This window comes from Pleurodeles waltl, chromosome 6 (assembly GCF_031143425.1).
Source record: "Pleurodeles waltl isolate 20211129_DDA chromosome 6, aPleWal1.hap1.20221129, whole genome shotgun sequence".
NCBI classification, from domain to species: domain Eukaryota; kingdom Metazoa; phylum Chordata; class Amphibia; order Caudata; family Salamandridae; genus Pleurodeles; species Pleurodeles waltl.
The window spans coordinates 1,505,611,276-1,505,634,450 of record NC_090445.1 but is presented as its reverse complement, the minus strand read 5'-3'; the positions used below and the strand labels follow the sequence as shown (position 1 = coordinate 1,505,634,450).

The following is a 23,175-nucleotide window of genomic DNA, read 5'->3' as shown; positions in this document are numbered from 1 at the left end:
GGTCCTGTCTACTGGGACTGAGGAAGAGCCCAAAAAAACAAAGATATCTACATAAGTTTGTAGACCTAGCCTATTTAATGTACAAAAGATTAATAGCGATACATTGGAAAGCCCCCAAAGCTCCTGATCGGAAATCTTGGCATAGTCTAATACTACGCTGGGCTCGCACTGAATATCAGGTACTAAAAAGAATGGTGCGCGAGGGACGACATCATACAGGGTGCACTACCTGGGAAAATCTGGTAACCAAATTAGAGGCCAAAAACGATGAGATGCCCCCATGAATCGGGGAACACATACCCGCAATAACTACGATATAACTCTCTCTACCTCCCCCTCCACAGAGATATATCTCACAGTGCGCCCAGGCACCACAGCACATGCACCTCACCCCCTACCCCCTCTTGTAGTAACAACCTGCCAGCTCTCCAACACAATACTACCAAAGACGTACGGGGCGCAGCAACACCCGGGTAATTGCCCGCGTGCACCAATCTGAATGGAGCCCCCATTAGTCGACCAGGGAACTCACACTCGCAAAATAGGATCCACACTGGTCACGAGCTAACACCTTTAAAAGATAAATAACAAATGATAAACTCATGGCAAGTGCAGCTTGAAACGATACTGGAAAACTGGAAGTGTTCCGTGCAGTGTTTATTGGGGGGGTTTGTGATTGTTAAAAGGTTTTGATACTAGATATTGCACTGGGTGATCCTGTTGATGCAAATTGAACAGTCTGTATTGCATACCTGAAACATAAAATCAATAAAAAATATTTTTTTTTTAAAACAAAAAGAGGACTTGGGGCTCCTGGAGCGGTCCCGTAACCTCCTCCTCGAGCAGGATCGTGACCTTCAAGGAGTCATGCCAACTGACGTCAACTGCCGGGCCGCCATGAGCTTCAAGGACCGCTCCTCAAAGCTTTCGGAGCCGATGGCCAGCAGTCGGAACACGACTTTGAGTCGTGGTCTCGGTCTAAACACCAGAGGCATATCTTATGGGGGTCTGTCACCGACATGGCATGGTAGCAGGTGCCACACGGCTTGAACCCCTTCTTCCTAGAATACATTCTTGCACAGACTTAAAACAATCTTCGACAAAAAGGTCGAAAAAGGCCTGTCAAAAAAGACAGAGGGTAGCTTGATTCCGGATTTGCACTAACCAGCATGGAAGGAAAAGAACTGATGATGGCGCGCCTGGGTGGTACCTTTATAGACAGCGTGACGTCGCAAACAGCTCCAACGATGTCCAGTGGATCCAAATGACACAACCCGCTGGAGCGAGCAAGGGTATTGCTCTGCAAAGGTTCCGGATTTCAAGCTGACGCTATGAAATTTTAAGGTAAGTAATCCACAGCTAGAAGTCTCAATCAGATAAGCACCGTTTTTTTTAATTTTGGGTGATAGACAGCTTACTAAACGCTGAAAAGCACTGATTTCAAAAGTTTTTGAAAACACTGGGAATACACCAGTGAAATCTAAAAAAATGAAACACTGAAACCCGGACTGCCTAGTAATGACGCATGTTCATTGCATGAGTCACCTCACATGCACCATTTTTTTAGTTATCTTTCTAAGATGAAATAGCAATTTAAAAAATGAAAGTTAAGTAGTGCAAATTTGTTTTCTTTTAAGAGGGAGTGCCTGGCATAAGTTTGCTGCCTGGCCCTTAATATTTAAAAAAAGAACTATGGATGAGGCAATGGAGGATCAGGTTCTGGCGTGGGGCAACAGGGAGTAGGCAAGGCGGATAAAATAATAAAGCTGGGTGAGGTGGGGAAAAGCAGCACACAAGGGAGAGATCCACACATATGTGAGAGAGAAGCACTCTAGAGAGAGAGCAACAGAGAGTGCTGGGGAAAGAGATGATATTTTGTTGGGAGAACAAGAGAGAGAGAGATGAAAAATACACACACTCTTAAGGAGGCTTTAACCAAAAAAGAAGAAAGTAGTTCTCTAAATGTGAGCAGTGGAAGAAAACAAGTCATCCAATTAGAAAGATGGTGACAGTGCTATGCTCAAGGGGAAGGACAAGCATAAGAAGGGGAAGGTAATCCATTGAATAATATGCAAGTAAATGAGAGTGACGATAAAGTCAATCAGTGGTTAGTAAAGTATGCTGTAAGTTCTTGGTAAGCCCATAACAGGTCTTTTGTAACCAGATAGCTTGTCCAGGCTTGTAGGTAAGACCTAAAACGAGCTTCAGGAAAGTTGGCTTATGAAAGAAAACAGGTTATTTGCAGGTTCCTCCCCACTTTTTGCCCCCATTTGGACTAATGGCTGCTTTTTTACTTTGACAGTGCACTGAAGCCTGCTGTCCAGACCTCATTGCCAGTGTTCTGACCCATTGCAAAAGGCATGTCCCATTAGATGTCCCCAGTTGGCAAGTACTGACTTATAAGTCCCTGGAATATGGCATCCAGGGTACCCAGGGATTATAAGGCAGAGTGTCCATTCAGCACTGCTGCACTGGCTGTGTCACCCTGTATGTGACAGAGTACAAAATGGCTCATAGCCTCCAACCGCAGACTAGAAAAGCAGTAGTCACACTGCTAGTTTGACTTTGTCATTAACATTAATGGCAAATTCCCATCTCCCTTTATAATATATGTAAGTTTCCCCTAGGAAAGGCGTATGAAGCGTTATGGTAGGGAGTGCATATTACTAAGCAAAACATATTGGGCCTCATTATGACCCTGGCGGCCGGTGGTAAGCTGGCGGTAACACCGCCAACAGGCTGGCGGTGTTCCGCCAGCTATTATGACCGTGGCGCAATAGCCACGGCCATACTGCCGGCCCCTCCAACATACCGCCAGGCGGTCATAATCCCCAGGGCAGCGGTGCAGGCACCGCTGCCCTGGGGATTATGAGTCCCTGACCACCATCCTGGCCACGGCCGTAAACACCGCCATGGAAAGGCTGGCAGTAAGGGGGACTCGGGGTGCACCTGGGGGCCCCTGCACTGCCCATGCACTTGACATGGGCAGTGCAGGGGCCCCCAGACACAGCCCCATCGCGCAGTGAAATGCCCGACGGGTGCTACTGCACCCGCTGCACATCAACATTGCCGCCGGCTCTATTACGGGCAAGCTGCAATGTTGATGTGACTTTTCCATTGGGCCAGTGGACGGTAACACTTTTACCATCCGCTGGCCCAGCAGAAAAGTCGAAATAGGGAGCCAGAAATACCACCAGCACTGTCGCCCGCAGCTTCAGCAGTCTTTAACAAAGACCGCCGAAGTTGTAATGAGGCCCATAGTTTTATATATGTCTTAGAAGCAACACCATTAAAGTTGATGTTTTGTTAAGGAAAAGTTAGTAGCCCCATCGGCGAATTTAGGGTTACCTGCAGGCATCCCAGTCTGGCTAACGTTTGAATGGGGCTATCTAACTGGGTACTGTAAGGTATCAAATTAATCATGGCAATAAACCCAACTTGATGCCCAGGTCGAAATTAATGTCACTATTAAATTAAAGTTAAGCAACCTTTAGAAAGTTGCACTCTGTGTCCCAGCTGGTCCTGTGGCCTTGCATGGGCCCTGGCCAAAGGACATCTTTCTACCCACCTGGGGAGACGTGTGAATGACTCCCAGGCTTAGAAACAGTCAGTTGCTGCAGGGCGAGATATTACCCCCACCTCTCAGGAAGCCACCTGAGATGTTAGCCCAGAAGGCGAGCTTCAAAGAGGAAGTTGCCATTGAAGGGCAAATGGTGATAACAGTAGGATGCCTTTTGTTCAAGTAGACTATCTGGAGATGGGGCCAGAGAGGAGAAACCCATCCCTAAACCTGCTTTCTCATGGGTTTGTAGCTCTTAGATATCCACTCCTCTGGGGTAGGATACCAAGCTCCTCAGTTTCAAGAGAAGGTCCCGACATCTTGAGAGTGGCAAGAATATTGCACTCTAATTGTCAAAAGCCACATATCACCGGAATTTTGACACTAAAGAGGAGGTGACCTGCTGGCCCATTGTCTAGTGACCATGTTGTTCCCTTGGGGCACTTTCCTGGGATACAAATAGCATCCATGGCACCCTGGAACACAGTACACATTGGATTTGGAGAAAGGACCAAAGAGTGACTGTCCTGCTGCCCTTGAAACTGCACAAAGAGGTGAACCGTCAGAAGCACTGCACCTAACGCATTTTGGGCTAGTGAAGTGACTCCAAGGGTCAGATGTCCCCATCTCTCACACAACACCAGGAGCATCTTTGAGAATCTTTTAATCCCGCATCCCCAGCATCAGAAGCACTCCATTGTCATCTACGGCTGTGTTTCCTAAAGGGTGCAACTGAACTCGAAAAGGCTCTGGTGGCCAAATAACTGTTCAAAGTATCCTTACTGGCCCCCTACACCTCTGCCCTGTCGGACTTGGTCACCTAAGTCAGGCCGCTATTGCCAAACAAATTCTTTCAAATTTTAAAAACAAAAATTCCAAACTTTTGTTGACAAAAGCTTGTTTGCGTTGAATAAGACAAGTATTAAATGATTTAAAAATCCATATCTCTGGAACCCTCGGATGTTAATGATCAAGGACTCTAAAAATTAATTAAAATATACTCTATTTTTTATAAATTGTTGTTATGTCTCTTTCTTGTGTTGCATTCTTAGTCTGTTGGTTGGTACTGTTGAATTCTTTATACTAGGTTTCTTTGTGCAAGCCTTGCTGCTTGAAAGCCATAGCTACCCAGGCTTTAACGTAAGTCTGTTCAAACAAGCGTGACTGTACCCAAGACAGTTTTGCGAGTGTATTCCACAGCAAGGCCCCACAGCCATCCACATAAAACACCCAAACCCTGCAGCTTAAAATCACTTAATTATCCTCATTGATATCCAATGTCAAATACTAGGCAGAATGGTGAACTCAAGTCTTGGCTTGTGAGGAATAATGTCCCTTTGACACCTATGCAAGGTTTCAGAGTGTGATGTTTAACAGCCAGAAATGTATCTTTGATAAGGTGGAGAAAAACCTATTTTAGAACATGCCTCAAGTTATTAATCACAGTCTTTAACGTATTTATTGCAGTGAAAAAAGCATGTTTCCTCATGTGAGATTTAGGCCAACTAAGTCAGGAACACCATTTTGAAATATATCACTGGGTTAGGCAGGGATGCATCATGGCTCCCACTCAGATGCCAAATCTTACATTTTGTATTGTGGAAAGGACAGCCCTCAAAATCATTTGTTACCCTGTACTGAACCTGCTTTTCACTGATGATGCTGTTTTAAGATCGACTTCCCCGCAGGGTTTACATGCTTAGACCGACACATTGAATGGCTGCCTTAAATATGTTGCTCTAAATTTAGCGCAAACTTAATTCAAGATTATTTATCTCCTAGAAAGGTTTTAGCAGTAGATCAAGACAAACCGTATCTTAACTGAATTTGCTTACATTGGCACAACTTCTAAAAGCCTCACTTCTCCATCTATAAAGCACTAGATCCATTCATGCTTTGAAAGGAAGACAGTGGAGGCCTATGGGATGCAAATTTCGACACTACCATTGTACAGTTTTGAGCTGGGGTAATGGGGTGTTAAGATAACAGCTCGGGAGAAAGAAAACAATATTTTGAATGTATTTGTTTTCTTTACCTCATGGGATCCTTACCCTCTAATGTCATGCCATATCATACAACTCTAATTAGAGTTCTACGACCAGGTTCAACTGCGCCACTTCACAAATGACACAAACAGAAAATGGATCCTGTGAAAATAGGAAGACCACAATTGTGGAAACCTCTAAAGTCTAACCAAAGATAATGATAACTGAAATATGTCCAGTGCACAATCAGAGACCAACAGAGCACTTGTAACTAGACCTTCTGTAAAAATTCCTTTGATCATTAACACCTTTGTGCAATGCTTTGGAGTGGCTAGAAAGTAGCACAATAGTGTGATACAAAACAGACATATTATTAAAGAAAAATATTTGTATTGCCCCATGAAAACATCACTAGCGCAGGAGAAGAAATAAATCGGCCACTTGATGGCCTCTTTATTGAGTTTATGAATGGAGGATGCGATGACATGAAAATACACAACAATAAAGGATATCCAGTCTCTTGGTCAAAGGTTTGGTGCATAATTTGTGGACCAGTGTAGAAGGTAGGAGGCTTCAGGCGTTGTAAAGTTCAAATGGAGTATTTTATTTCAGGTACAGAAGACCATGACCAGAAGGCGTCCAGGAGGTCTGAAAGATCAGGGACAACTGACCTTATGAGAACAAATGCCCCCTGGAAGTAGAACATATATCTAATTTGAAGAAATACAGAACATGGAATATAGAATGAGAATAAGAAGCATAACACACTGAAGGAAGTATAAAGTGGCAGAGAGGGAGACAAGAATGCATACACAATAAATCACTGTAGTGATGAGTAAGTATTAGAACTTTATAGTAGAACACTGCATGTTCAATTTGGAATGTAGCGAGGTTCTTAGTATGTAAGGAAAGTGTATAGAATTCAGAGGATCATTAAGTACTGGTGCTTGGCTGCGGTAATCTTATGCTGCATATGCCCTTGATTTGAATTAAGGAAGTTACAAAGGAACATAGACGTGTGTGAAGATTACGGTATGCATTGCAGTAATTTATCATGGGTTTTTCCAGAGTAAACAGGAAAGGCATAAAAACATTGAGGACTATGTTTCTGCTTTAAACAAATTAGCGAGCACATGTAGATTTGGTAACTCGCATGATGAACTAGTGCGTGATCAAATCGTTATGTATACTAAAAACAAATACATCCAGGAAAGGTTGTGGGTGGAAGGAGGCCAATCTCAAGGATATTGTTGCAATGGTTAAGAAAGCAAATTTGTCAGAACGTTGGGCTAAGGCCACATTAGCACAAGAAAAAAAGGGATAGGAGTATTGAATAAAGTTTCAGATGGAAAGCAAAGAAACTGAGAGACATTATGTTGATGTTAGAAAGGGAAAAAAAGGGGGGACACACTGAACAAGTTAAAACTTTTAACGGCACATTTTATTGGTGTGGTAGCACATTACATTCAGCAAGATTCAAAAGGTGTCCAGCGAAAGCTGCAAAATGTGTAGAATGTGGTATTATAGGACTTTATAATACAGTTTTCAAAAAAAATTTGAAAAAGAAAAGTAGCAAGGAAGTTGTGTGTGTGAGCGTGAGAGTGATGAGGAGGAGTTCTCAGGAGACAGTGAGGAAGTAGAGGAAAAGGTGAAATACAAAATATGTGATAAAGTGTTGTTGAACATAGCAGGTGAAGGCGGTAGTAACAAACCACTCTGTTGGGTATCCTTTGTAGGAGTATCTTTACAAGTAGCTGCAGACTCTGGGTCTCAATACATCATTATTTTTTTTAATGTCTGGCACAAGTTGTTCTCAAACAATTTAGGGGAACACTTAGAACCTCCAGATATCGCTCCCGAAAGTTACACAGGGGACAGGATAGATGTGGTAGGATTCAGGCAATTTGTTTTTAACTTTTAAAATGGACAGGAAATAGGTAAACTATATGTGGCCAAAGATGGACCTTCGCTTCTAGGTTGGAAAGACCAAAAGAAGTTGAATGTAATATTAGACCCCAATAGTATGGAACAGGTTTTAGTTGCATGTGAGGAAGAAGATACTTGCAAGAATTTCCTAAGGTTTTTGAAGAAAACATTGGTAGACTTATAGGGTTTACTCATCAAATCTGACTGAAGGAGGTTGCCACACCCAAAATTCATAAGGCAATTAATATTCCTTTCATCGTAAGAGAGGAATGACAAATGAATTGGAGAAATTACTTAAGTTACAAATAATTGACCCTAAAGAGGCGTCTGAGTGGATTTCACCTATGGTAGTAGCACAAAAATCTAATGGGAAAGTACGCTTGTGTGTGGACTTAAGAGGGTTTAACAACATTATTGTGGTCCAGTTTCCACTGCGTAGGATAGGTGAAATGTTTTCATTGACAAGACAAGCTAAGTGGTTTTCCACATTAGACTTGTCCGCAGCGTGCCATCAAGTAGAACTAGAGCGAAGTAGTAGACACCTTACAACATTTTGTACACCATTCGGATGTTACCAATTCAAGCACATGCCATTTGGATTGGCGGCAGCTGTATTTCAAAGATTAATGACACAACTTTTCAGACATATACCTGACGTTACTTTCTTTCAGGATGACATTTTAGTGATGGGTAAGAATAAAAAAACATGATGAGGTATTGAGACAGGTTTTATGCATCTTGGAAAAAAGGGGTTTAACAGTAGAAAGTGGTAAATGCAGGTTTGGTCAGAAGGATGTCACGTACTTGGTTCATGAAATCAATCAAGAGGGAATAAAACCTAAAAGAAAATCAGTTGAAGCTATTGTAAATGCACCTTCACCTAAGTCTAAGGATTAATTAAGATCTTTTTTAGGTTTAGTCAAATTTTATTCAAAATGTGTAGAAAAGTTCTCACACAAAATTCATTACATGAGGTTATTATTAAAGAATAAAGCTAAGTTTGTGCGGAATGATAACTGTCAAAAAGCATTTCGGGATATAAAAAAGGCAATTGTGGTTGCTCCAATATTGCAAGGTTTTGATCCAGAAGCACAATCAGTTGTTACCACAGATGCAATTAGTAACGGACTTGGTAGTGTATTAACGCAAAATAACAAAGAGAGAAAAGAGTACGTTATTGCATTTGTTTTTAGGTCATTATCACCTACAGAGAAGAAAGAGAAACCCTGGTGTGTGTGTGTGTGGGTGCTAGAGCATTTCAGTAAATTTATTTGCAGTAGAAAATGCATTTTGAGATCTGATCATAAACCGCTTACAAAACTACTGACACCTAATGGATTGTCTAGAGAACTGCAAGAATGTCGTCGAAGAAACAGGACTTCTTATACGAGGTGCAATATGTACCAGGGATTAAAACTGTTATGGCAGATTTCGTAAGTAGAATGTCTATACGCCTGAAAGAATTAGACAAAGATCCATGAAACAAGTGGTACGTGGTGGGAATTTTCACAGAAGGAATGGAAAAAGTTATAGAAAAAGACAAATGGATGAACGAGTACGATAAAGATAAAGTTCTGAAAGAAGTCAGAAATAAGATTGTGAATGGATGAGAGAAGTATGGAAAAACAAAAATAGAAGAGGAATTGAAAGTATATTGAGAAGTAAGAGATTAATTGAGTGTGAAAGAGGTTTTTGTGTGTAGGGGTGGCAAAACTATCCCTCCATATGGTTTTAGGCAAAGATTGATAGCCATTGGATGTGTTGGACATTGTGGCATCACCGGTACTAAAAAAGGAATAAAAATGTTGTATTTGTGGCCTAAAGTTGATGTAGACATTGAAAGGTATGTACATAACTGAGTGGATTGTGAAACTAGTGAAAAAGCTCAAAAAAAGTTAAATCCACCCATGTCTTTATTGGGATGTCCAAAAATAGCTTTGGATATCATGGGTCCCATTATATGGAGCAATGCTGTGTGCAGATATATAATAGTTTTAGAGGACATGTTTTCTAGATGGATAGAAATGAAAGTACTTCAAAAGATTAACACCACATTTGTAATTGAGTTTCTAGAGGAGGTGTTTATAAGGGGAGGATTTCCAGCAAGTATATTAACGGACAATGTAGTACATTGTAGATTCTATTTCTCTCAGGGCCCTCGCCAGGGTCGTCGGTCTTCTCTCGTCCTCTATCCAGGCCATCTTTCCAGGACCCCTTCACTACTGCGCCCTCCAACGCCTCAAAATCCTTCATCTTCGTCGAGGGCTGGCTTATTCCGACCTCGTCTCCTTGGATCAAGAATCCCAGATGGAAATCCAATGGTGGATATCCCATTTAGAGGCTTGGAACGGCAGATCCATCTTCCCCTCTGTGCCCGATCTTGTGTTAGAATCAGATGCAAGTCTCACGGGTTGGGGCGCCCGCTGTGGTTCGATATCGACTGGCGGTATATGGTCCACAGAGGAGTCCAGATTGCACATAAATTGTTTAGAGCTTCTTGCAGGCTCCTTTGCGATCAAAAGTTTCACAAAAAAACAGAGCACGATGCTCCATTCTGCTCCGCATGGACAATATATCAGCGGTGCGTTACATCAACCGTTTAGGGGGCACCAGGTCCAGACCGCTAGCCCTTCTAGCCAAGAGTCTCTGGGATTTTTGCCTGTCCCACAAAATTTCCCTCCTAGCAGAATATCTACCGGGATCATTGAACTCCAATGCAGACTGGCATTCTCGCCACCTCACAGACTCCAGCGACTGGAAATTACATCAGTCCGTCTTTCATCAGATAGAAAGGAAATGGGGTCCTTTCCAAATAGACCTCTTTGCGTCCAGACTCAACACTCAGCTTCCCCATTTTTTCAGCTGGCGCCCAGATCCACTGGCTTTGGCTACAGACGCTTTCCTACAAGATTGGTCCGGTTCCCTCAACTATGCCTTCCCTCCTTTTATCCTGATCAACAGAGTTCTGAACCAGGTCAGACGCCAGAAGGCATCCCTCGTCCTGCTAACCCCCTTTTGGCAATCTCAGGTTTGGTTCCCTCCCCTACTCGAGCTGACAGTGGATTTTCCTATTCTACTCCCGACATTTCCATCCCTCATTCTAGATCCGTTCGATCGCCCTCACAATCTGATTCTCGACCAATCTTTAACACTCTCAGCCTGGCTCATTTCCGGTCTACCCAACAGACCCACACTATTTCGGCAAACGCTTCAGAGTTCATCAGTAACGCATGGGCACCTGGCACTAGACGAGCCTATAAATCAGCTTGGGCTCTTTGGTGAAGCTGGTGTCTGGGAAAGTGTTCCAATCCCTTTTCAGCGGATCTAAGTCTTATTATTAATTTCCTAGCCGCACAGGCGGGCTTAGGTAAGTCATACCGCACAATAAATCTTTACAGATTGGCTATTTCCATGAACCAGTCAAATATTGACGGCAACCCTATTGGGTCACACCCTTTAATCTGTCGTCTCCTGAAAGGAGTCAAGCTCTCCAAACCCCCTTCTGCGAAGTATTCATATATCTGGGACGTCTCCCTAGTTTTAAATCTTTTCCTCTCCTGGCCAGATAACCCAAGCCTTTCTCTTAAAATGCTCTCTGCTAAGCTTACCATGTTGCTATGCTTAATTTCGATAAAAAGAACTTCGGACGTTAGGTCCCTAGATGTCTCTGCCCGGCAATTCTTACCTTCAGGGGTCCTATTTCACATTTCCAAACGCACCAAAACTAACTTACATTCCGTTTTCTATCCTTTCTTTCCGGACAAGCCAAAGTTATGTGTAGGTCTTTGTTTAAAAGAATATGAAAAAAGAACCGTTAACCTGAGAACGTCCTCTTCCAATCAATTATTGATCTCTTTTCGAAAACCCCACAATCCAGTGACTTCGGCAACTTTGGCCCGCTGGATTAAATTGATTATGTCCCTAGCGGGAATAGATATTTCCGTTTTTGGAGCACATTCCTCCAGGGGAGCTATGGCCTCAAAAGCTTTCGCCATTGGGTCCACTTTAGAGGACATTCTCAGGTCGGCAGACTGGTCAAATGATAGTGTTTTCAAAACCTTCTATTGTAAACCTGTTAGAACTGCTTCTTCCTTAGTTATTGACCAGCTTTAAACGCGCATAATAGAGCCTCCGGTCTTGTCATAAAATGTAGATTTTCCTAGTAATTTATGACGGAAAGTCTTAATTTTATTAAAGACACGGAGGCGAATATTATCCCACCACAGTACTTCTATTAATATGTACTTTTTCTTCCCTCCCAGCGACTCCAGCACTGCCTCCAGCTTCCGGGTAACGCCGCTAGCTCAATCGGTTCCATCCTCAAGAAGAGACTTCTGGAGGCGTCATCGCAACCTGTCCAGGATCAGCTTCCTCAACCATCGCCCTCTCGGCTCATCGCTGTGGTTCAAGACTTGTGTTCCATTTCTCTATCTCTGGCAATTGTTGGACTTATTTATCCTTTGTTCCATGACTCTATTTGACTTGCTCGTTCAAGAAAAGAGGGCTGCTTGCAGTCAAGGGTACTCTCTATGGTTTATGGCCCCTTCCTATTGGTCCAGTTCTGGTTATTGTTTTGCTCCCATTGGTTAGACATTAGCTAACCCTTCTGGGAGTTGTAGTTTCTTGACTGCTGCTGTTTGAATTAAAGTAAGAAAAGAACGCATAATATTCGCCTCCGTGTCTTTAATAAAATTAAGACTTTCCGTCATAAATTACTAGGAAAATCTACATTAATTGTAATGGCTTCACCGTTCAAAGTCTCCATATTGTACCCTCCTTGAAGGCTCAAACGGATGAGAGGTATGTCTTTGTTGTCCAGAAGAACATCACACAAGTTAGTCCTGCAAATCTAATGTAGAGAGACAGCTCAACGAAAGAGCTGTAAAGGCACTAAATTAAAAACAACACCTGAATACCACGTGACTTCACTCGTTTTTATTTAGAAATATAACAAAAGTACGAAACAGCATGGGTGACTTTTCTTCTAAGCATAAATGGTCCATTTTGTCAGATTAAGAGGCCCTGCAATGATTTAATGAAGACATGAGGAGATTTGATTTTTCAGACTTTGAAGTTCGTGACCGCTGGTCTGTTGCACATGTAGCGGCCTTCTCGTCACATGCTGGGCACTTTCACTGTCTCTCGTGAGCTACTTTTACTTTTCATTCGAGCTGCTAAAATCCTCAGTAGCTTGAACGCAGGGGGCAGCGTCTGACCCAGAAAAGGTGGTGTCGTCACCTCATGAACCATGACGACGTATTCACCTGAAAGAAAGAAGCAGAGAAAACGGGAGTGAATGTGCCCTGGATTGTAATTGCATTTTTATAGCACTTCATTTTCTTGTCCAGACGCTAAAGCACATGTTATAAGGCGTCGCCAGCTGTCTGTTAAATGAACGGGGATGGCCTTGCTAGCAACATCAACACTAACTCAGCCAGTACTACTTTCCGCACACATGAGAGTACTAGCTCAGCTCAGCTGGGCTTTAATAATTTCAACAGGGGAGTGCTGGCACTTATCAGTAATCCAGACCTTGCAATGGACAGGACTGACATTTCTCGACACAGCTCCAGAGCTTTCCTAGGACACTAACCACACTTCTCAGCAGGACTGAGCCCAAAATAGAGCATCCTATAATAACTACACTCACCCACAAAATTCTGCATTCCAAAGACGTGTTCAAATGAAACCAAGCCCAATTTAGCATTTCAGAATCCAACATTCCTATCAGAAGAAGAACGATTTACAAGTTTAATATTAAACCCATTTATCCTGTACAACTACTGGTTCGGATCAAACATGGAATTTCTCCTAGTAAAATACCCAACAAACAACTCCAACTCCACCGGGAACAGAATCCAACTGTGCAGATGCAAATCACCCTTCCATTCACACTGAGGCACGCAGACAATCATCCTTGAAATCGTGGGTGGCATTCTGCATCTTATCAGCAAACATAAGTCACCTCTTTTTATCCCCATCAATGTCACACATTAAAAACCTCACATGTCTAGACAAGAGAAAGATGGATGTTACCAAAGTATCTTAGGCAGCTACCATCTGATTCTAGCCCGTTCTTTTAAACAAAGCTTTTCCTAACACATCTCCAATTACAAGTGCTGACTGTATTGTTGTGTCGTGTGTGGGGAAAAAAGGACCACACAGACACAAGTGAGTCAATTTACTTTATTGAATATTCCCTCTTTCATACATTGTTCCTCTACCTATGGGGACTTTGTCTCCACTTATGTGGTCTCTGCACTATCCTGCCCTGGAATGCTCTGCTTCTCTCTTCACTTCCTGCCTAGTACCTGGACCAGAAAGTGGTGTCTAGCATCTTGACTGTGGATCTGGGAGGACTCTGCCCTGCAAGATCCTAATGTCCACACAACAGGGAATCTCCTGTCTGAATTAAAGAAAAATCACAAATCTCTGACACAACATCCCCCTTCTTCTAGAAGGGGGACACAATATTTCCCTTCCCCATCGGAACTCCTACAAAGATTCATCAGATCCAGAGATTCCGGAAACTGGTAATAATGAGTTTCCAATGGCAACTGGTTATTTTAAATGGAGTGCCTGCTTACTATCAAAATGGCCGCCCTATTTATTTCTGCAAGGCTACCCGACTTCCCAAAGGGCTACACCTTCTTTTCTAAGCCTCATGCGGGACTTGCGTTTTTGAAATTACTTGGCAATGTCTGGAGTTGCAGTGCTATACCGATGTTAGTGGCTAGCTTCCTTTGCTGCTGGAGGGAACTTGTTCCCAACTCCGAGCACCAGCTCTCCCACTTGATAGCTTCACTTGGAGGCACCCACAGGCTGCATGCTGACTCGCCTTGGCTTCTCTGATTAGTAGCTATGCACACTGGCTATCCCTGTTTCTTCCCAGGCCAAAGCCCAACAGTCACCAAAGTTTTCAAGGACAGTCTGCTATCTACAAGTGTTAAAATCTGGTGTGAATGCCACTTTGCTGAGCCTACATTCGAGGCACCATCCTTTCCCTCACCCTTTCTCTCCCACATTCTCTAATGGAGGAGGAGCTTAACACGTTACCTCTCAGAGCTTGGTGCACTCCAGCCTGGCTCTGCGCCCAAGCTCCATTTTTCCATGCACTGCTGGGCTATCTTGTTCACAGATATGATTGCTGAGTTCTGAGCTCATTAAAATGTATGACCCTCTTGCAGGCAAATCACAGACTTCCCATTTTAGTCAGGTACAACACACCTCAGCTCTGTGCTGGTGTACCTCGTGTCTCAAGGATGGAGAGAGCTCATCCCTCTGCAACAGCTTATCAGACAAAGCTGGGTCTCTCACCAGCTACTGTTCAGAGACAGGCTTCACAGCACTCATGAATTTATCTTCTGTTCATAACCAGCTTTTATGTATTCAATGCAGGCAAACACAGACACAAGTGAGTCTCTATATTAGTCTTTATTGAATATTTCCTCTTTCAAACATTGAACCTTTACATACTGGGGGCTTGCCACAATACATGGGCTCCCTGTTCTATCCTGCCATGGAATGCTCTGCTCCTTTTCTCACTTCCTGTCCAGTGTCTGGACCAGGAAGTTATGTCCAGTAACTTGGCTGTGGACTCAGGAGGACTTTTATCCTGCCAGGTCATAATATTCTCACAACATGACACTCACAAAGACTCAACACGTTCACCAATCATTTTTGATGCAAAAACACTATATAAAATCGTGGCTCAGACTGAACACATTCACCGTCCATGTCCTACATGATTTTACTACACAGCATCCTGGCTCAGACCTAAACTTTAGAGAGATGCAGCCAAATAATTACTATTGCATGAGGGTTATATGCAAGCTTACCTAGCTGACAGCATTGTGGAAATAGGTGAAAGATTTAGGATATTAACAGGGGACTAATTAAATCAGAACAAATGTTGCCTCTGCATGATGGGTGGACTTAAGGACTATAGTATAATTGTTGAAGGTGCAATGGGTAAAGTGTTCATTCTAATATTTAAGTATATTAACCGCTTAAGTGCGGGCGTCGGCCAGGTCACGACCAGTGGCCGACACCAGGGAGGGGGTTAAATCCTCCGGTGCGTCGCACCCGAGGATTTATTTTTTATTTTTTTGATCCCTAGGAGACACGGAAGCTCTTCCGTGTCTCCCCCTGCCCCCCACCCGCTCCTTTGTGACGTCAGCGCGCCTGCTCCGATGGGGAAAACGGCCACAAACGGCCACAAACGGCCTTCCCCACGTTTTAAAAGGTAGGTTCCCCCTGGGGGGGCGCAATCGAACCCTCCCCCCCCCCCCCAGGGGCTAAATTATATATTTTTTTTAAAAATGGAGGGGGGGTCGCCCGTGGGCAGCGCGACCCCCTGTGGGGGCAATATTTTTTTTAGTTGTTGCAGGGTTTCCCTGGGGGCCCCCAAGGAAACAATACAAAAAAAAAAAAAAAAAAAAAAAGAAGATCTATATATATATATATATACATCCATATCTATATATATATATATATCTATAGATATATATAGAGAGATAGATCTATATATATATATATATATATCACATTTGTCAATATGTGTGTGGTTTCCCTGGGGGCTGAGAGAGAGAGAGAGAGAGAGAGAGAAAAAAAAAAAAAAAAAAAAAAAAAAAAAATTTAGATCAGCCCCAAATTCCACCGCCCAAATCATATTGTGGAGACATCAAAATTATCGATCGCAAAACAAACTGGTTTTGTAAGGCAGGCACCTGTGTTTTTGGGCCTGGGTTCGGCGGCCCTATAGAGAAACACACTAAACCCAAACATTTCTGGAAACTAGACATTCAGGGGAGTCCACAGAGGTGTGACGTGTGTGGATTCCCCAAAGTTTTCTTACCCAGAAAACCCTGCAAAGCTGAAATGTTGAATAAAAACTCTATTTTTCTCCCATTTCTGTCACACAAACTACAGGAATATGCTGGGATCCACAAAATTCCTACCACCCAGTGATTCCTCACCTGTCCTGATAAAAACACTACCCCACTTGAGTGCCTACACCTAGTGCCTGTGTCAGGAATGGATCACCCCAGGGTCAACAGCTGCCTCATGTAAGGACCAACATTGACCGTTGTGTGATCTATTCCTGTCGCAGGTACCAGGCCTACCCACACAAGTGAGGTACCATTTTTATCTGGAGACTAGGGGGAATGCTGGGTGGAAGGAAATTTGTGCCTCCTCTCAGATTCCAGAACTTTCTGTCACCGAAATGAGAGGAAAAATGATTTTTTGGCCAAATTTTGATGTTTGCAAAGGATTCTGGGTAACAGAACCTGGTCAGAGCCCCACAAGTCACCCCATCTTGGATTCCCCTGGGTTTCTAGTTTTCAAAAATGCGCTGGTTTGCTAGGTTTCCCCAGGTGTCGGCTGAGCTAGAGGCCAAAATCCACAGGTAGGCACTTAGCAAAAAACAGCTCTGTTTTCTATCAAAAAATGTGATGTGTCCACGTTGTGTTTTGGGGCATTTCCTGTGGCGGGCGCTAGGCCTACCCACACAAGTGAGGTATCATTTGTATCGGAAGACTTGGGGGAACGATGGGAGGAAGAAAATTTGTGGCTCCTCTCAGATTCCAGAACTTTCTGTCACCGAAATATGAGGAAAACATGTTTTTTTAGCCATATTTAGAGGTTTGCAAAGGATTCTGGGTAACAGAACCTGGTCAGAGCCCCACAAGTCACCCCATGTTCGATTCCCCTAGGTCTCTAGTTTTAAAAAATGCACAGGTTTGGTAGGTTTCCGTAGGTGCCGGCTGAGCTACAGGCCAAAATCTACAGGTAGGCACTTTGCAAAAAACAGCTCTGTTTTCTGTCAAAAAATGGAATGTGTCCACGTTGTGTTTTGGGGCATTTCCTGTCGCGGGCGCTAGGCCTACCCACACAAGTGAGGTATCATTTTTATCGGGAGACTTGGGGGAACGCTGGGTGGAAGGAAATTTGTGGCTCCTCTCAGATTCCAGAACTTTCTGTCACCGAAATGTGAGGAAAACGTGTTTTTTTAGCCACATTTTGAGGTTTGCAAAGGATTCTGGGTAACAGAACCTGGTCAGAGCCCAACAAGTCACCCCATCTTGGATTCCCCTAGGTCTCTAGTTTTCAAAAATGCACAGGGTTGGTAGGTTTCCCTAGGTGCCGGCTGAGCTAGAGGCCAAAATCTACAGGTAGGCACTTTGCAAAAAACAGCTCTGTTTTCTGTCAAAAAATGGGATGTGTCCACGTTGTGTTTTGGGGCATTTCCTGTCGCGGGCACTAGGCCTACCCACACAAGTGAGGTATCATTTTTATCGGGAGACTTGGGGGAACATAGAATAGCAAAACAAGTGTTATTGCCCCTTATCTTTCTCTACATTTTTCCCTTCCAAATATAAGAGAGTGTGTAAAAAAGACGTCTATTTGAGAAATGCCCTGCAATTCACATGCTAGTATGGGCACCCCGGAATTCAGAGATGTGCAAATAACCACTGTTCCTCAAAACCTTATCTTGAGCCCATTCTAGAAATGCAAAGGTTTTCTTGATACCTATTTTTCACTCTTCATATTTCAGCAAATAAATTGCTGTATACCCAGTATAGAATGAAAACCAACTGCAGGGTGCAGCTCATTTATTGGCTCTGGGTACCTAGGGTTCTTGATGAACCTACAAGCCCTTTATATCCCCGCAACCAAAAGAGTCCAGCAGACATAACGGTATCTTGCTTTAAAAAATCTGACGTCGCAGGAAAAAGTTACAGAGTAAAACATAAAGAAAAATGGCTGTTGTTTTCAGCTCAATTTCAATATTTTTTTATTTCAGCTATTATTTTCTGTAGGAAAACCTTGTAGGATCTACACAAATGACCTGTTGCTGAATTCAGAATTTTGTCTAGTTTTCTGAAATGTTTAGCTTTCCGGGATCCAGCATTGGTTTCACACCCATTCCTGTCACTAACTGGAAGGAGGCTGAAAGCACCAAAAATAGTAAAAATGGGGTATGTCTCAGTAAAATGCCAAATCTGTGTTGAAAAATGTGGTTTTCTGATTCAAATCTGCCCGTTCCTGAAAGATGGGAATATGGTGATTTTAGCACCAGAAACCCTTTGTTCATGCCATTTCCAGGGAAAAAAACCACATGCCTTCTTCGGCAGTCCTTTTTCCCAATTTTATTGGAAAAAACTACATTTTCACTGTATTTTGGCTAATTTCTTGGTCTCCTCCAGGGGAAACCACAAACTCTGGGTACCATTAGAATCCCTAGGATGTTGGTAAAAAAGGACGCAAATTTGGCGTGGGTAGCTTATGTGGACAAAAAGTTATAAAGTCCTAAGCGCGAATTACCCCAAATAGCCAAAAAAGGGCTCAGCACTGGGGGGAAGGTGGGAATACGGCCCAGCAGCTAAGGGGTTAATATACCACTCACCTAAATGTATACTGGGTTACAAGACAACAAAGTAAGATCAATGGTCCAGTAACAGCAGCTGGAAAAGAGGCCATATGGGAAACAGCTGTTTATTTCTTTGTGGGTATCCCAAGTGTCCCTGAAAGTGAGCTGTTTAGGGATTTAGATAAAATCCTCAGTTATATTTGTGAATTAACAGAAAAACAAAAGCAGAGAAACCTCATAGGAGGTAACCAAATCATAGAAAAAGTTTTTTAGGAAAGGCAAAATTTAGCAAATAGAAAAAAAACGAAAATTAACCGAAACACAATGTTAAGGAAAAGTTCAAAATCACATTAACACTGTATAGAGTTTAGGGGTAGGGAGGGTTTTTGGGTTCATGTGTTGGTTATGTTTAGGGGTGATGGGGTTTTAGGTGTCAGGGATGGTTGGAGTTCCATCACAGAAAGAGGTTTTTAGGGTTCAGGAATCTTGAATGGTTGGAGTTTTGAGTGGTGGCGTGTTTTTAGGGTTCACAGATGAGTGAAGTCTAGGGGTTGGGAGGGGTTTTTAGGGTTTCGGGGTGAGTTCACTGTAGGAATATTGAGCGCTTATAAGGTTTATGTATAGGTAGCGTTTAGGGGCAATGAGGGGATAAGAAATTGGAGATGGGCAGTGTTTATGGCCAGAAAGAGTTTAAAGATTCAGGAATGGGTGGAATGTAGGGGCAGTGAGGAGTTTAGGGATGGGTGGGACTTAGGCATAGATATTAGGTTTTAGAATTCGTGAATGGCTTGAATGGAATTTTGGCAGTAGTGAGGTGTTTTAGGGTTTAGGGATAGGTAGTGTTCAGGGATGGGTAGAGTTTAGGGGTCAGGCATGATTGGAGTTTGGAGGTTTGGGGTGGATGTAGTTTAGGTGTGGTGAGGATTTTGTATGGGGCAGGGATGAATGGTGTTTAGGGGCTGTGAGGGGATCAGGTATGAATTGTGTTTAGGTGTGGTGAGGAGTTAGCGAATTAGAATCATACAAAGTAATTTTTTGAATGTTAAAGATATAAATCTGATGGAATGTCCCTTGAAGCAAAGCACTGAAATAAATACCTCCGACAAAAATATTTCTGAACGCAAAAACTGTAAAACATTGCATTTACACCTAAAAACAGGCAAGCAAAGCCAAATTCGAAAAAAAAGACATTCTATTAATTTGTTTCAACGAAATCCATTCATCCTGCAAATTTCCATTAAACAGAGTTGGTTAAATAGTTTCACAGTTATAGTATCCCATGAAATCATTTTCTATGAAATCAGATACAACCAATCCTTATTAGGTTGGTATGGGGCAACAACAGAAATATGGTGACTCTTGGAAAACTGAAACAACCATACGAGAATGGAGGTGTGGGGCCACCATGCCAAAAACAATACTACATGATGGCACAACTTCAACATGCTGTGCAGTGGGGTGTATTTAGATGGATTCTGATCTACTGTTGCAGAAACAGGAACTCAAGGTCCAAACGTTTTAGTTTTTCTATGACAACATATTAAGGAAACTACTTATTTTTATGGAATCATGATTTCACATTCGACAATGCCTTCATCCAATCAAGTTTGAAAGCAATCTATCTGCTGGTCCCAATCAAAAGTCTACAGCGAAGGCAAAATGTAATGCCAGGCTGGTGTTCGACTTGAACAGGCAAGACCACAACTCATGGTGGCTGTGATCTTTGCATTGGCTTGCGGTTCACAGTCATAATATTTCAGTCAATGACGATTGTATGTAAAGCAGTTAATATTCAAACCCCATAATTTTGGTCCAATTCCTTTCAATGGTATACATCACCAGTAGAACACTACAATCTGCCAAACAGTTCCTGCTACTGTTGCTGAACACCAGAATATGCCTGTGGTGACAGTTCTTTATCCGAGGAATCTGCCAATTTATGAAACGGTCTCCCTTCATCTATAGGAACAGAGGAGACTCTCTTTGTAGTCAGGAAAAGGCTGGTACATTGGTTTTATAACCTATATGTTTTATCCATTTATTGAGCCTGTTTTATTGAAGTGTAATGTTAGTCTGAAGTTAGTTTGTGGTTACGTTGTTCCCTCCTACAGTGCAATGGAGTGCAGTAGACATGCCCTAAAAAACTGAAATGGAGAAACACCTACAAATTACTTGGGTTGCAGTGCTTATTATGTAATAGAATGAGTGATGGTGCCTCAAGCTCTGCTCAGAAACCTGCAGTGGGCTCTTTTAAATGTTGGTGCACTGAATACAGTGTCTGAGTAATCTTGAATAGACTTCATGGCTCTTCAATCAGACGCTCCCTGACGCTTTATCTCATTCATGCAGGTTCCAACTTCTCCAGCGCAAGGCTTTTTCCAATCTTTCTCATCCTATATCTTTCCCCTATGCAGTGATCGAAGTGCATAAAAAAGAGAATGGGAACTCTGGTTCTGCCCGCAACGGGGGCAGGGTGAGTGAGCGTGGGGGCATGGTCAAAGGCGTGGCTAAAAAAACAAAACATTCTGTAACTTTTTTCAGTCTTTCACTTTCAGATAACTACATATAAAATAACGCACAGCTTAGATGAAAATTAAATGCAAGTAATGTTAATAAGTGGGAACTGCACTATCGTACATTATGAAACCTCTATAAGTTAGTGCACTGTAGGGAATTAAACAATTATGAGAAAATAGATGTGTTGCATGAACTTAGCTTGTCCAGTATATCGAATGACAGTTGGTGGGGAACTGAATGTAATAATGTACTTTAGCTATGATTTTACTGTACTCTAATGGTTAATGCACTGCAACAGAGAGAAACAGAATTCAATTCTGATTGGTTCAGTGGAGAATAGTGACTTACGTATGTTTAGTGCTACAAGCTCCCGTTTTTGACAGAAAGTATAGTGAACATTTAAGTCATTATTCAAAATTTGCATTGCACGCAGTATAAGATTGGCTGCTACAAAATGTGCAAAAAGCCTTAAGATTAAAAAAGTGTTTCCAAAATATAGATTTTTTGCGGACTGTACATAATGCAATTTTTTTAATAACTGTCTTTAAAAAGCACACACTTCACAGCTTAGCTGGCAGCTCCCTTACAATAACACTCAAAAATAATACATGAGTGTCATCAGTAAGTGTCAAGTGAATCCATCAATTAAAGCCAATACTGGCTTTCAAGAACCCTTGACATTTACAGATTAACCAGTTGCGCACATTAACATTTCTTTCAGGCAAGCAGGCACCCTGGCAAGAAGGCTTGTCTCTTGTGCTGTTTTTCCTCCCTCGGTTTCTCAGCACAGTAGACTCTCTGCTTTACACGTCAGTTGAAGCATTTCAAATGTCGGATGTAACTGTCCTGGGACAGTTGTCTGTTCACAAAAAGCAGAGGAATGTTTTTCTTCAATTAAAAAAGTATGGGCAAGTAGTACCCCTCAGATCCACCCTTCTTGGACCATTGCCCCTATGTCTCTTCCTCACAGTCAATGTCTGATGAGAAAACATTATTGCCAGTTCCCAGGAATGAGTGCCGGTGGCCCCAACCGGCAACCACCTGCTCAAATCTAGCACTTTTGAGTTGTAACTCACAAACATGATAGCTGACAGATAGCATATCACAATTTGGTATAGGCAGTTTACTGATTTACATCACCCCTAGCAAAATGCACCTATGAAATATTCAATACTGTACAAGACATGGTAATGGTGTCTGGGGGCAACTGTGATTAGCAGGAGGTGAGACAGATTGGCCCAGCTGGAAAATATATTGAAGAAAGTGATGGATACACATGATGTTGCATATGTATGGATTCGGGTGGATGCTGAGGCAGTCACCTGAGGTCTGTTAATGGACCCTGATGCGATGGATACTGTATGTTACTGGTTAAAACGTCATAAGGAAGTTATTTGAAATTGACATTATAATCTAGTTCATGCCCTCTGTGCTCTACATCCTTGTGCAAGTTTGCATAATACCCCTATTTCAAGCATCGTGGCCTGAAGACCATTCTTTTGTATGCTACTTGCTGTTGTTCCATATACATTGTGTATTGACAAATATGGTCTCTGTGCCATACCTTCAGGTTTATGCCATACACCTCTATGTACCGGATTGCATATGGCCCACTTCAAACTTAAAACAATCATGGGAAACACCAATACATCAGGATTAAGTGAACAAAAGTATGCAAACAATATTGATACCTGCCTGTATTGGCACACTAGACCCATTGGCTTTGTCCATGCTTATTTATCAGTATAGATGTAACACTCCAGTATGTAAAAAGGCAGTCTTGACTAAAATGTTACAAAATGTTATTACCGGGG

General features: G+C 42.5%; 1 protein-coding gene and 1 long non-coding RNA gene across 3 annotated transcripts in view; one reads left to right on the top strand and one right to left on the bottom strand.

Annotated features, from left to right (window-relative positions):
* The window catches only part of LOC138302154 (uncharacterized), a 32,174-nt gene extending 20,038 nt beyond the window's left edge, over positions 1-12,136 (top strand). The window contains exon 2 of the long non-coding RNA XR_011205311.1: positions 11,733-12,136. This is a non-coding gene — a long non-coding RNA (uncharacterized lncRNA). The remainder of the gene's footprint in view (positions 1-11,732) is intronic.
* Positions 12,137-12,390: 254 nt separating this feature from the next.
* Positions 12,391-23,175, bottom strand: part of MORN1 (MORN repeat containing 1) — a 980,804-nt gene continuing 970,019 nt past the window's right edge. For both annotated transcript variants that reach the window (XM_069240989.1, XM_069240990.1), the window contains exon 14: positions 12,391-12,734. In XM_069240989.1, the coding sequence (XP_069097090.1) occupies positions 12,586-12,734 (149 nt within the window). In that variant the 3' untranslated portion in view covers positions 12,391-12,585. The remainder of the gene's footprint in view (positions 12,735-23,175) is intronic.